The sequence below is a fragment of the Toxorhynchites rutilus genome, chromosome 1 (genome assembly GCF_029784135.1).
Source record: "Toxorhynchites rutilus septentrionalis strain SRP chromosome 1, ASM2978413v1, whole genome shotgun sequence".
Classification (NCBI taxonomy): Eukaryota; Metazoa; Arthropoda; class Insecta; order Diptera; family Culicidae; genus Toxorhynchites; species Toxorhynchites rutilus.
Genome location: NC_073744.1, coordinates 116,945,532 through 116,961,716, shown reverse-complemented (window position 1 = coordinate 116,961,716; position 16,185 = coordinate 116,945,532). Strand labels below are relative to the sequence as shown.

The following is a 16,185-nucleotide window of genomic DNA, read 5'->3' as shown; positions in this document are numbered from 1 at the left end:
AATGCCCGGTGTACATACAACGAGGGGAAAAAATCAAGCGTTCTTTAAAAGAACGTTCCAAGCGGACTTATGCAGAAATGCTTAAGAGTCCCGTTCCAACGACTCAGAACAATCCCTACTCCATTCTGCAGAACGACGAGCCTGTTGCTGACGCTCCCAATGCAGGAAGTTCCGGTACATCGCAGGGTGCCATCAGGAAAAGAAAAATTACTTCTTTTCCTTCACTCCCCAGAAAGAAAACCGAAACTTCCCAAGTTGGAATGAAAACTCGAATCGAACGTGCTGAGAATAGACCGAAGCAAGTACCTCCTGGTTTAAGCGGTTCTTCTACGCACCAGGGAGGAGCACTTCCCGGAGCAGCACCCAACACGTCTGCTCCTTTTTCGCGGTCGAGGCAACAGCCACAATCTGGCTTGCTTGCGCTTTCTGACCTGGTGGACAACATTTTAAATGCTTTAAATATAAACGACCCTCTTAAAAGCATAGTTTTATGTTTGCTTCCGATTGTGAGAACATTTTTGAAAGAAAAATGTGGTTTTTTGGCAGCGTTCATTTCCCTCGATGCCTGATTCAGTGCAAGAGGTCAAGGATTTGACCACTGTAATACAGTGGAATTGCAGAAGCATCATTCCTAAACTAGATCAGTTTAAATTTTTAGTTCACAGCTCTAACTGTGATGTATTTTCTCTCTGTGAAACATGGCTTTCTTCAGCCGATGAGCTGAATTTCCACGATTTCAACATAATTCGCCTCGATCGAAATGACTCGTTTGGTGGCGTACTATTGGGGATTAAAAAATGTCACTCCTTCTATAGAGTCACTCTCCCATCGATGACAGGCATTGAAGTTGTCGCTTGCCAGACACAAATCAATGGCAAAGACTTCTGCATTGCTTCGATATATATCCCTCCCAGAACTACGGTAGGCCGCCATCAGTTCTTTGATACTATCGAGGCAATGCCGGAACCGCGGGTAATCTTAGGTGATTTTAACTCCCATGGAACAGCATGGGGATCACTCTACGATGACAACCGTGCCACTTTGATTTATGATCTGTGCGACAACTTCAAATTGACAGTTTTGAATACTGGGGAAGCAACCAGAATAGCCAACCCTCCTGCACGGGCAAGCATGCTAGACATATCTCTATGCTCTTCTTCGTTATCCCTGGATTGCATGTGGAAGGTAATCCAAGATCCCCACGGTAGTGATCACCTACCAATAATTTTATCGATCGCTAATGAATCAAGCTCTCGTGAGTCAGTCAATATTTCGTATGACCTCACGAAGAATATTGACTGGAGAACATTTGCGGAAATAATATCTGAAGCAATTGTTTCAATGCATGAACTTCCTCCACTCGAAGAGTATAACTTTATATCGAGTTTGATTTACGAAAGCGCACTTCAAGCTCAAAAGAAACGTGTACCGGCTACCACTTTCCGACGTCGTCCTCCATCACTTTGGTAAGACAAGGAGTGTTCAAAGGTCTACCTTGAAAAATCATCCGCTTTCAAAAAATTCAGGAAAACTGGATTAGTGGAATGGTTTCTAAAGTACCAAGCTCTAGAAGCCAAACTAAAAGGTTTGATTAAAGCAAAAAAGCGTGGATATTGGCGGAAGTTCGTCAATGGTTTGTCAAGGGAGACCGCTATGAGCACTCTTTGGAATACGGCTAGGAAAATGCGTGGCTGGAACCATACAAACGAAAGTGAGGAATACTCTGACCGTTGGATTTTTAACTTTGCAAGGAAGGTTTGCCCCGACACCGTTCCTGCACAAAACGTCGTACGCGACATTCCACTTCAAAGCGATTATGAGAATTTTTCGATGGTGGAATTCTCAATTGCCCTTCTCTCATGTAACAATTCAGCTCCGGGGTCGGACAAGATTAAATTCAACTTGTTGAAGAATCTTCCCGACTTGGCAAAACAGCGTTTGCTGAACTTGTTCAACAAGTTTCTGGAGCTGAATATTGTCCCGCATGACTGGAGACAAGTGAGAGTGATAGCCATACGGAAACCCAACAAGCCGGCTTGCGATCACAACTCGTATAGGCCGATTGCAATGTTATCCTGTATTCGTAAATTGTTAGAGAAAATGATTCTACTTCGTTTGGACAAGTGGGTTGAAGCGAACAATTTGCTGTCAAATACGCAGTTTGGCTTCCGCCGAGGTAGAGGGACAAATGATTGTCTCGCGCTGCTATCTTCTGAAATCCAAATCGCATTTGCTCGCAAAGAACAAATGGCTTCCGTTTTTCTCGATATCAAAGGGGCATTTGATTCAGTTTCCATGGAAATTATCTCAGAGAAGCTTCATAATCGTGGACTTTCACCAATTCTTAACAATTTCCTGTACAATTTACTGTCAGAAAAGCACATGATTTTCTCTCATGGCAGCTCGAAATCTTCTCGTTACAGTTTTATGGGCCTACCACAAGGCTCCTGCCTAAGCCCCCTCTTGTACAGTTTTTACGTCAATGATATGGATGATTGTCTAACTAGAGACTGCACGCTGAGACAACTTGCAGACGATGGAGTTATTTCCATCACGGGTACTAATCCCGTCGTTCTGCAAAAGTCGTTGCAAGATACCCTGAACAATCTGTTCACGTGGGCCCTCAAGCTGGGTATCGAATTCTCTACGGAGAAAACTGAAATGGTCGTTTTTTCTAGGAAGCACGAACCCGCCCAATTCCAGCTTCACCTATCCGGCAAAACGATCCAACACTCTATGTTTTTCAAATACCTGGGTGTATATTTTGATTCTAAGTGTACCTGGGGGAGACACATTGCGTATTTGAAACAGAAATGCCAGCAAAGAATCAATTTTCTCCAAACAATTACCGGAACATGGTGGGGTGCCCATCCAGGAGACCTCATTCAGTTGTACAAAACAACGATATTATCAGTGTTAGAATATGGCAGTTTTTGCTTCCGATCAGCTGCCAGGATTCATATTCTCAAGCTGGAGAGAATACAATATCGTTGCTTGCGTATAGCCATGGGGTGTTTGCATTCGACACATACGATGAGTCTCGAAGTTTTGGCAGGAGTACCCCCGCTTACTCTTCGGTTCACAGAATTATCCTACAGATTTCTCATCCGTTGCAAGATCATGAATCCATTGGTGATTGATAACTTCGAAAATCTACTCCAACTGACTCCTCAGTCAAGTTTTATGTCTATATACCATGAGTACCTTACCCACGACGTGCACCCTTCACCAGGCATCTCCAACCAAGTTTGCTTCCCATACTTCTGCAATTCCTCTGTCATTTTTGATCTGTCCATGCGACAAAAAATCCATGGAATCCCAGATCACCTACGCTCCGATTCTATTCCGCCGATATTTTCGGCAGAATATGGGAAAGTTGGATCTGATAAAATGTTCTTTACTGACGGTTCATTCATAAACGAGTCCACTGGCTTCGGCATCTTCAATGAAAATTCCAGTGCCTCTTTCAAACTCAAAGATCCTTGTTCCGTGTATGTCGCTGAACTGGGTGCGATATATTACGCATTAGGGATCATTGAAACATTGCCCATCGACCACTATTTTATTTTTTCAGACAGTCTCAGCTCAATAGAGGCAATCCGCTCAATGAAGGTTGATAAACGCTCATCTTATTTCCTAACTAGAATAAGACAACTATTGAGTGTTTTGGTCGAAAAATTATTCAAGATTACCTTAGTATGGGTTCCCTCTCATTGCTCGATTCCGGGGAATGAGAAAGCGGACTCGCTAGCTAAGGTGGGCGCTTTAGAAGGCACACTTTTTGAAAGGCAAATTGCTTATAATGAATTTTTCCACATTCCTCGTCAGTATACGCTCGTAAGTTGGCAGCGCATGTGGAGTGGTGATGAGTTCGGTCGTTGGTTACACACGATTATCCCTAAGGTCTCGACGAGGGCATGGTTCAAGGGATTGAATGTAGGTCGTGATTTCATTCGCGTGATATCTCGGCTTATGTCCAATCACTACAACCTAAACGCGCATCTCTATCGCATTGGGCTCGCAGCAAACAATCTTTGTGATTGTGGCGATGGCTACCACGACATCGAGCATGTTGTCTGGTCGTGTATCCGGTTCCATGCTGCTCGCTCTCAGCTCTCTAGAGCACTGAGAGCACAAGGCAGACAATCGGATATCCCCGTCCGGGATATCTTAGGTAGCCGGGATCCTGATCTTCTGCTTCATCTATACCTGTTCCTCAGAAACGCCGATGTCAACGTTTAATGATGTTTCCTTCGTTGTGTCCCCGTTTCATATCCCTCCTATCCGATCGATAAACTTTTACTTAGTCGCGGCAATACATACACACACTCTTTACAGACACACGGGCCAAAGGTTGTGCAGTCCACTGATCATTCAACAAGAGCCAAAGGTTGTACCGCTCATGACAACTCTACACGAGCTGATGATTGCGCCGCCATTCTATCCTGGATTCCTCGAGTCGAGAAAGACGCACCACGCTAGATATGGGGTACAGACTAGGGGGGCGTTGCTGATTAATGGTCAGCTGCATCCCAATAGGAAGTATCCTACAGAGCATCGAAGACTGCGACATACCAATTATGAGAACACTTGTAATACTAACCTCGAGTCAACCGCGAGTAATCGGTTACATATTACTAACATAGTCTAAGCAAATATTGTCAAAATATTGAACTCCCGGCCCCGTTAGGCTGACGCCATATGAGCCTTAATAAAATATATATTTTGGATAAAAAAAAAAAAAAAAAAATACGATCGTGTCTTAGACGCCACTCTACTAGTTTTTATAATTTTTGTAATCTACAGTTTGTTGTTATCAGATTTGACTATCAGACTGTATACTTCGTAGTTGCTCTTTGTGATTGAACTGAACCTTTGAAATTGCTCAAACATATTTGATTTTTGATGTACGGCAGGTGCATCGATAATGTATTGTGTGATTTCCGGGAAATTTTTCTTCTCTCTAGTTCATCACATTTTTCAACTTGTGTCTACGGAGGATAGCCATGGGCAACTTGAGAAGGCAAACTTGAGAACACATCTACAATGAAACGAACCGATTATTCATTTCATTACTGATTGCGTCGCAAGTTTTCAAATATTTCTCACATTCTGAATATATTATTCACATATTTCAACACCTTGCGGCGAAGGGTATCCATGACTAAGGTGACAAGGAAAAACCGTGAAATGAAATGTACTCAATATATACTTCGCGACTTATCACATCACGAGTTCTTAGAAATTTCAACCATTTTTACACCCGGCGGTGGAAAGTATCCAACCTGGCGAACAAATTTGCAATGAAACGAACCGACGATTTTTATTTTGTTTTTTGACGTGGGACTACGTCTAACCGGAGTATATGGGGGGTAAAATAAAAACCTAAACGCAGAACATGCAGGAAAAAATGAAAGATTCCAAATGCTTATAACTCGAACATTTCTCACTGTATCGGAAAGATGTTTGCATCAATTGATCTGGAATATTTCTACGCATCCATCATAATTATTAAAATATTATTTATCATTAGATAAACAATTGAATAACTGTGAAATGTTAAGCGTTATCTAAACGCCCTAACTACTTTGTTTTGATTGGTCCGATTTACAATTTCCCCAATACAGCCATCAAATTGGCATTGCAAATTCATGCAAGTCGTGGGTATTTTTGTTCTGATTGAAATGTGTTTCCTCAACACAGACTTCAAATCCATGGAGCGTGGGGAAATTTGCATTGAAAATTCATGCAAGTCAGGAGCATTTTTGTTTCGACTGAAATATGTTTCCCCAACACAGATTTCAGAACCAAGGTGTCTGGAGGAATTGGCATTGCAAATTCATGCAAGTCGAGGGTATTTTTGTTCCGACTGAAATGTGTTTGCCTAAAACTCGCTTGCCTTTGAGCAGGCTAGAATATGTTTCCTGAACACGGTATAAGTTGAAGTTGTTGATTCATGCAAGCCGGGGGTACTTCTGCATCCGCATGTTTTTTTTGCACTCCGAAAAGTGTTTTCCTAACACGGATTACAAAAAAGAGTATGAACACAATGCTTTGGCGCGGATTGAGAAGAACGTACACTTGAGAGATGCAAACTTCAGAGGGAAATGTAAAATAAAATAATCATTTGATAATTCTGCCGTTCACATATTTTGTCCTAGGAGTCGTACCAAACGAAAAAGGACTGTCATTAAGTTTGCTTGTAACGAAGAACATAATCTATCATAATGCATGAATAGACTTTACATGGCATTTATTCAATCTGTTTACTCACAAAGCAAATATATTGAATTCGATTGAATTCGGAAATTGTTTCATTCAATCAAAAATCTAATCAATACAAACAAATGATTGTTAAGCTTGTCTAGTCCCACGTCAACTTTGCGGTTATATCATAGATATAACCCACCCATTTTTCTTCGGATCTACTTCTTATCACATCGGAACGGATAACACGGTGGCCTTTTTAGTAGCTGACACACACTGCGACTTCACAGACGATAATATATAAATTCGTGAACATAACTAGGAGGCTTCTCCAATTTTTTTCCACTGCGACCAACACCTAGAAGTAGTGTAATCTTAAGAGTATTAGACGGGAAACAGAAAATTGGAGAAGTTACAGTGGAGATTTAAGAATAATAACAAAGAATAAAGAATAGAGAATAGAGAAAGATGACGGCTGAAACAGTTCAAGGATCATGCCTCGTTTTGATCTCTTACACCGAAAAGTGGCGACGTTCTGTAATTTACAACATATTATCGATAAGATAAAAATCTACACCAATAAATTCGGATCTTTTACAGTTGTGCCAAATAGGCGGAATTAAAATAAAGAGATAAGCAGATAAAAAAGTGTTTTCGAAAGTGTCCAAGTAACTCGACTGAGGGATCTCCGAATCTCACACTTGAACTAACCAATAGATAAGACATTGTACATAGTCCCATGGCAGGATCAGGGACAATAGGATCTTTGGTGAAGTCCGTTTGACCGAAAGAGAGTTATAAGAGACAGACGATCGTATTTTCACACACATCGCTTCATCATCGCTTCCGTATAAATTCGTATTAGGATCGTCAAAGATGATGAAAATGATTTGAGCATTTCAAACATCATAAAAGACTGAATAAGACTGATCTTGTGGGACTTAATACCAATCATAGGCTTCGATAGTTTCACAACCCCTCCAGGAACGAACCGGCTAATCCAGTTCCAAAAGACAGTAAAAACTGTGTAGCATGGGGATGGTAGGAAATGTTCTGGGCGCATACTTAAACGTAATTGGCTTGAGCTGGCTTTTCACCTATTTTAAACATGCGGCGGCGGAGAATATCCAACACGAGAAGGTAACCGGGCGAACAACTATGCAATAAAATAAACAGACGATTTTTTATTTTTTCGGATCTAAACCCAAACTAGCGTTGCCAAAAAACATTTCATCTTTAACAGAAACAATGCCTTTTCGTGTCCTGTAGCGTCAAATGAGCAAATAAAATCATCTGTCTCAAAAGTTTTAAAATGTTCGATAGTATGGGAGTATATTTCTTTCTATTTTCTTTTTTCATCTCTTTTGGGATTGTACCCAAAAAACAGTCCAAATGATGTCAACGAGGATCGCACCAAAGCCAGCAGGAATGCATGGCAGTTTTACACGACCACACTATCCACATAGCTATTGGTGCTGTTGCGTAATTACGTGATAATATTACACCTAATTATAAAATAAGGTTGGAGAGTGTCTTCTAAGAGTAAAAAAAAAAAGAACATAAAGGAGATCTATATCCATCTCGGCTTGCGCCGTGTATGTGGCAAAGTATGCGAATTTTCAATGTGTCTCTTGTTTCACTAGCTCACATTAATCTTTTATTGCTATACCATATATGTATATTATACAAATGCTTACCAGTATTTGAGAGTCATGATATATTCTATTATTTTGGGGCTCATTCATTGCAATGAATCGGGATGACAAAACATGTGCTAAAAATAATTTTGGGTGTACTTCGGATAACGCGGTGGACTTTTTTGTAGCTGAAACATACTGCGACTTCACAGGCGATCCACAACCACAAATATTCAATATTTCTAATGGACATGACACAGCTCTATAGTAACCACTTCAAATTAGCTTTGATAATGTACTAATCGTGCTGGGGCTTCGAGTTCGATTTCCATTAAAGCAGTATTCTAGTCTAGAAATTTGAAAAAAAATCAAATTTTTTTTTCGTTCAAATTTCTGTAGTTTAGGCATTCAAGAATATACCCTAGAAAGGACCGAGTTAGAGCCATTTACGTAATGCGGTATCCAACCTAATACGGCCATAACAATGAACTGCAAACACGTTTTTCTCGAAACTAGTTTTTTCAAATCGGCGTACACGATCTCAAGTTCTATTGAACTGATTCATGTCGAATTTATATGGATATAATCTACAGGCATCTTTCTATCGCATGAACCCCTGAAAAATGATATTTTTCAAAAAACGTTTTCAACCGCATTTTGTTTTTCAAACGGCCGCAATTTTAGCAAAAAACATGTTTTTGGCTTGTTCGATTTCTTTGTTTCAAATAATCAGAAGAGCTGGATTCGTGTACGCCATGCCACAACTTTTTTTTTACCCTCTCACTTCATCATAGAGGCGAATGAACTGCAAAGTTTAAAGCCTCTCAAAAACAAAGAATCAATCAATCACTTCATCAGTTCTTAACCATTCTAGTTATTAATATTTTGTCTCCGTTCAACTTTTGTTTTGTTGTTAAAAGATAGATGAACAAATAATGATATAATGGATTGTGAAATTATTCTTTGTTTTATTTTTACGGAACTCGAAAAAAACGTCCGAAATTCGTGTCTCTACGCTAGAAAACCCCCTTAAGGCTGGGGGATTTTTGTCAAAGTAATTTCTTCCGATTTGCACTGTGTATTCTAGAGCTTGCCGCTCAGAACTCATTCAAGGCGTATTATTTGGCAAAGGAATCTCAACTTATCTATGAAAACCATTCTGTTGTTGCTGCTATCAAATTTGACAAATGTTACAAAAGGCATAGTACATAGCATGGATTCATTTTTAATGGTTGAATTTGACAGTGATTTTTAGAACCTCCTCCTTTTGGTAAGAATACTGGAATACTGGTAAGTTTGATGAGTTTGCATTAGACATGAAACGAACATCCGGTATCCGGCCTACCCGGTCAGTATTTGCTATCCGGCTAGATACTGGATATTGGAAAAATGTATACTTTCTCATTAATACAATAACAAAAAAAAACTCATAAACATCATCATATATAATTTTAAATAAGGTTTGATTGCTGGAATACCATAACATCAACATTAATTTATTAACAGTATTACTTTTATTATTAGTTTATGAACAGTACTCAGAATTAACCAGTGGTAAATTATGATGAATTATGACACCTATGATAGTTTTGATTTGTACTGAAGTAAGTGCACCCTCTCTCAGATTATCATCCCTGAAGAAAGTTCTAAGTTTTTTAATCTCGAATGAAAATAATTGATTGATGTTCTTTGCTTATTTCAATACGTAGTACTTACTCTTACTCAACCAGTATTGAAATTATTTAAATTTAAAAAAATAATCATCATCAATTTTTTTCATGTAAAAATGTGTTTATTTCTTCCTAAAATGTAATCCTTTATTTGCTTCACGTATATATGCAGTATCTTCTTGTTTCGTATTCGCAAATAAAGAGTCGGATATCCGGCTGCTGGATAGCTTTCTGCATATCCGATATCCGGCCAAACTACTCGTTCGCTTCATTACTAATTCAAATGCTTCTCAAGTAGTTTTAATTCATTTACAATAACTGCGAAACTGGTCAGAATAATGGCATTTTTTGTGCAAACAGAGTGAACCAAAAATTCAATAACAAAAAAGTTCAAGTATGTGGTGTTTTCAAAAACGATTTTAGTTCATATATATTGTATTTGTACCGTTTTGTCTCAAATTCGGAACACTTAAGCTTTGTTAGCTATTAAACAGTGTCTCATTACTCAAAATTGCACTGTTTCACGAAATTAATTAAATTTTTGTATACCAAAATTTGTTTTCACTAGACTATTACAATACAATTGATTTACAAATATATATTCAAGGTAAAAAATTTAAAAATATTATTGAGAAATATTTGTCACAAATTACAAATACCGCTTTTGTCACTGACTCAAATTCCGAACATTAACTGAATGCTAATTTCAACGAAGAATTCTGTATAAAGGATTATTTTTTCTTCCATTTATAGCAGATTCATAATTATTTATTCGTTTTTATGCACATATTTTTTGTATTTTTTTTTATACAAGAAGTTTGTTTTTCAAATGCTTATTTATCATCATATATATCAAGAAACATAGAAATAGTGAAAACCTGAAATATTTGAAACATTTAGTTGTTTAAACTCGTCCTGCTCAAAGGTTGGTGCATAAAAATCAAATTCGTTTCAAAGGATTTCTGTTATAACTAGTGCTCATTCAAATAACGTTTTCAATTTTCTCCTAAAACTAGATTCGATATTTGTTTGTTTGGTGCTTAACCTCATGGAATGGGTCATATTATTCCAGAAACAAGATCCAATATGTGAGAGCCTGGTCTAAGTATACATCCTATGCATGAGAAATCTTGATTAGGATAATGTTGATAATGCTTTAAATGAATCCCGATTGTGTGACACAAGGTTTCTTTATTCGCTCACATCAAAACACATGAGCTTCGCGTTTGACAAAACCTTGGTGCTAAATACCACAACACTGTACGTATCCTACGTTGTTTGAATTGTTCAACAATTGACCCTTCCATTCAAAACACTGTTGATCCTTGCTATTGGAAGATTTAGAACTTATACCCAGGTGTGACCGAACTTAAGCATTTTCGTCTTAACTGTTCTAGTACAAAAAAAGGAACAAATTCAAACCATTTAGTAAAATTTTGAGATTTTTATCAAAATATCTAAAATCTAAACCTGTTTGCAGATAATGAAACTATTGCAACTATCAGAGTAAAAACAGAATATTTTTTGTGTTATTATTTTTAATCCATTCACAAGTAATACATACCACTCCTCCAACACCGCAGTAAACCACCAATGTGCACAGCAATCCAAAATGTGAGAGTGCCGTTTTGAGCTTCAAATTTTTCCAAAACTTTGCAACCCGGATCGTAAATGCTTCCTTTTCGTTATCGACAATTTTCACATCTATCTTCTTAAAATGCTCCAACAGCTCGGTATTCACCGTACCATTTTCCAACGAATCTGCCATTTTTCACTGCTATCCTTTACCACTGTGCCACGTTAAGATGCCGAAGATAAATTCACCCTTCCGAGACATAAATTTTCCTGGATACTAATGATTGCAGCTACTAATCCGCTCTTCTACGGCAAATTGTTTTCGAATTAATTTTCTTCGCTCATCTCACGTTCCACCGTTTTTCCGAAGCCATCAAAGTTCAACAGATGGTTCCCTTCTTCCAATTTGAGGAAAACCACCTCATCAATTAGCGAGGCAAATTCACCGAATTAGTTTTCCACGACCGACAAACGGCTCGCCACACTCGTTCGTTCGCTCACTAATTATCGCAGTCGCTTTCCACGCGCGTTTTCACGGATACACGCCACGCTCGAATCGAATCGGGCAACCGAAATGGACGAAGATTCAGATCGTACTGGCCTGGTAGAACTCCCGACGTCAGCATCATGCCGAATTTCACTCGAACCATACTGCGGCTGCTGAAAATTCGATGGAAAATGTAGAAGAGGAAATAAATGCTAGCACCAAAGATGCGGCGGCGAGATTCGTTTGTCTTCATTGTGAGTCGGTTCCTTTTGTGACATCTCTGTTTTTAAATGTCGCTTCGTGGTAGAAAAACCACAGAAAAAATATTAATGGGAAATGATGCGAGTTAAAGAGGGAACAGAAATATGGTGTAATGATGATATAATGAAAATTATTATCAGATGGAAAATGTGACATACAAAGTATTTTTTGGTTTATTGATCATCTTTAATTATATTGAATTTAATCATTTTTTATTGTCTCATAAATAACATTTGAAAATGATTTCAGCTTAAAATCAAACAGTTTTATTACATGGTCTATGGTTTTGGAGATACATCTCAGCCCTTCAAATTTCCTTACTTACTTCAATTATGAAAATTAAGTAAGGCATACTGATAAGGAAACTTTTTTTTCTAAATTCAATTAAAAAGTAATTATTATTAAAGTAATAAATTACAAAATAATTAAATTCAAATTCAAATATCCACACTGTATGATCCGAAAAATATCATTTTTTTTAATTTTCATTTGCATTGTTTCAACTTGCCCTGCAAAGCATAGTTGAAATACTGAACTATCATGAGTTTTATGCCAGTTTTCCTTCTCGAACTATCTCTAATTGATTTATGAAACACTAAATTGAAGGGATTACATTAAAACTATTGAAAAGAGCGGATTTGGTACACATGAGATGTGGGGGAGTAGTCTGATATACGCAAAATGGACACTACATACCGTTCTGAATCATATTTCGGACGCTTGAGGCATTTGATGCAGAAAACAGATCTAAACAGGTGTTATTTGGTTGATAATTTCATCAAATTAGATCAATATGCTTTCAAGCTTTCTATTGTGGTACCTATTTGATTGAAAACATAAAAGATTATCGAATAAAAATGTCTTTCAATTAAAGAGAATTCGAATCAAACTTCGGACACTATTTATGAGAAACATTTTTCGGACAGAGTGAATTCGAATTTCGGACACTCCGTTTCCATAACGTTTCTTGTCGTTTTAAGCTCGATTTATATTCCTGTACAATTACTAATGCGATAAAATCATTAAACATGCGAAAATAGCACCGACTTGCTCTGCCTAAAAATTGACATTGATGCTAGTATCGTTAGCAAAATCTCAAGCAGAACTGTCAGTGGGATACGTCATGCAAAAACAAATGGAAAGTGTCAGCGGGGAACTCGATATGTTGGCTTCTGTCAGTTCAACAGGGGTTCAATTTGGACGTCACCTACGTGAACCTTCTATGTACACACAAATGTCTTGAAATTGTCTGCAACCATTGATAGCTTGTAAACTTGTAATAAAACTTTCACCACTTGTTTTTTTAAATTAACTTGAAATAATTTTCAACAACCTCTCTTCTGATAATTGCCATTTGCCTCTTCCTCTCTTTTCCCCCAAAATGCCTTTATGTTGTAACGTGGTTAGCGTCTCACATTATCATGCCGGGTGTTCGGGTTCGATTCCCGTTCTGGTCGGGGGATTTTTCGTCAAAGAAATTTCCTTCGACTTGCACTGTGGTCACGCGTATTCAAGAGCTTGCCCCTAGGAATATATTCAAGGCGTGTTATTTGGCTTAAGAAATCTCAACCAAGTATTAATAAATGACGCTAGTTAATGCACATGTTAAGACGGCAAAAGTTCCACAAGGGAACGTTAACGCCATTCAAGAAGAAGAAGTTATGTTGTAACTTCATGGTTTAAAATATCGTAGATTGTTATGATGATGATGATGATGATGATGGCCCACCTCATACCCCTACAAAGGTTTGAGCAGGACGATTTATCTTATAGATAATAATTAAGTTTAAAAATATCAAGAGACCAGTATTATAAAAAAAAACCAAGCGAACTGGATCTGTTGCAGGCATAAATATCTATTAATAGAACAGTAAAAATAGGCACAAACTGCGAAAAAACAAACAATGTTCCTATCCATATTGACATTGACATAGTCATAGTCTCAACTTCAGGCCCAATGTTTTTTCTAAGGCATGTCAAGAAAATTTCCAACCCGGGAAGATCCTTGACTGATTGGGAATTGAACCCAATATCTAAAAGTTTCTACTTAGAACATAAAAGAGATCTGCTACAATCAGAAATAATCGATATAACCATCTGATGAAAGATAGTTTACGACAATTCCGAATGAGCTATCCCAATTCCACTTTCCACTCCAGACCCTATATAAAAATTTCATTATGTGTCAGTTTTCTGACAGTGTTCATTATTAACATTCGTCCAGGCCCACCAAACGCGCGCGAGGCTCAAATTTTCGTAGACAACGCTAATTTTTTTTTTTTTTATGATAATCTACAATTTCAACAAATTTAACAACAAAAAAACATCATCATCATCAGTACGAACATGGCAGTTTGAGATACCTGTAAATATTTTTTCTAATTTCAATTGATATTAAACATAAATAAATCATTTGACAAAAAAATTACGAAAACCTGTTTACAAAACAGATTTTTCGTGGGAAATACACATTCTCTTAAACTCTGTCATTGTTGCCGCACGTTTTATTTCTCTGGGCATCGAATTGAAAAAATGTATTCCTTTGTATAACAACGAGTTCTGCGACCTACTGAATATAAAGTTAGGTGTTCTTGCATCATCCGCATTTCTAGTATTGTATCTATGAACATCACTTCCTCTTTCAATTCGATCACACAAGTATCGAGGCAGCATACCGTTTAAAATTTTGAAGACGAACACCATTGTCAAGTAATAAATTCTTTGCTTCACAGAGAGCCACTGTAGCGCGTCCAACATCAAATTAGAGGAAGTGTATCTACTACATCTTAAAATCAAACGCATAATCTTATTTTGTAAACGCTGCAATCTCGTTAATTGTGTATTGTTTGCAAGGAATAGGATCGACGAGCAAAAGTCTATGTGCGGTGAGATCAATGATTTATACAATTATGGATTTAATGATAATTGTATATTTGATATCAAGTTATTTGTTGTTCAAAGTAAAATAAAATAATTCAAGGCTATCCGTTTCAGCTCAGTTTCAATCATCTTCTTCGCAGGTTCTGCGTCTTTATTCAACATATCCTAGGATTCGCTTGTGGCCACTGCAAGAGTAACGTAAAGCTTACTTTATTAGCTTGAAAACTCACATTGTAATATCACCAATTTCAAGTGTCCGAAATATAAATCGTAGAGAAAAAGTTCGATTCAAATTTCGGATATTTTATTTAGTAATTTTTTGAAGAAAAATGTCACTATGCATGATTATTTTTAATAGTCAACTGCGAAACATTTACCAAGGAATATCAGTGAACTGATGACCAAGATGAGAACTGATTAAACACGCGAGAAATTTAAATATTAATGAACGGTTAAATTCGACATACTCACGCTAAGCGAACGTCAAATACAACCGATAATGAGTAGTGCTGTTAGATCTTTATCTACTATGTTATAATTCAAATGTAATTCTCATTTTAAAAGATAGTGAAACCAACGGGTTACACTTAAGAATCAATTGGGATGTTAATTCTATAATTGTATCATCAGGGTATTAAGCATATCAAGATATTATTACAAAGTATCCAAAATGTGATTCAGAACGGTACTAGGGATTAATATCTGAGACAAAAAAAGAATGATTTTCTCCATGGATCATTCAAATATTCAAATATTACGTAACGCACTCAGGAAGGGAAGGGAGGAATCTTGTTTAACACTAAACCTACAGATATTCATGTATACCTATTCCTACCACATCGGGTCAAATGACCCTTCTTTGAAATATTACTATGTAAAGCTTATAATATACAGTAAGCTTATAGAATACAGTGGTAGACATTCGTTCAGCCGCACCCTATTTTTCCTCAATGTTTTACAGTTTACAGTTACAGTTTTGCTCATAAAAGACGATTATTGTTTATTTTCATCGAATTCATTCTGAAAAAAGCATAAATTCACTTTTTGTTTTCTAAGTAGGGTAACACGGGGTGAATTGGACATATGGGGTGATTTGGACCACCCCTCAAAAAGTACGGCTCAACTTGGATTTTTTATAATGTCATTTTCTTTTACCATTGAACCGTATGTAACTAACGTAAAAAAAACTTTGGTAAAATTCGACAGGTAGAAGAAAAGGTAGCATGAACACAACAAGCACTTTGATTGTCAAAAAATGTGAGTTTTCCGATCGTGGTTTTAAGGTTTTTCCCGCTGATTAAACAAACTTTTCGTGTATTGTGCAGTAAAGTTCTGTTCGTCTACAGAAGAGGAACAATTTGATGCAGCGAAACTGTAAGTTTAATAACAATAAATGAAATTAATTGCATTTTAGTTTTTGCATGTTGTGTGGGGTGACATGGACACGTTTCTATGGGGTGAATTGGTC

General features: G+C 37.4%; 2 protein-coding genes across 2 annotated transcripts in view; both read right to left on the bottom strand.

Moving 5' to 3' along the window:
• The window catches only part of LOC129761651 (TWiK family of potassium channels protein 7), a 69,589-nt gene extending 57,866 nt beyond the window's left edge, over positions 1–11,723 (bottom strand). The window contains exon 1 of the mRNA XM_055759386.1: positions 11,079–11,723. Coding sequence (XP_055615361.1) covers positions 11,079–11,282 — 204 coding nt within the window. The 5' untranslated portion in view covers positions 11,283–11,723. The remainder of the gene's footprint in view (positions 1–11,078) is intronic.
• LOC129761691 (ragulator complex protein LAMTOR3 homolog) overlaps positions 1–16,185 on the bottom strand; it is a 305,844-nt gene that overhangs the window by 231,272 nt on the left and 58,387 nt on the right. The gene's annotated exons all lie outside the window — the stretch shown is intronic.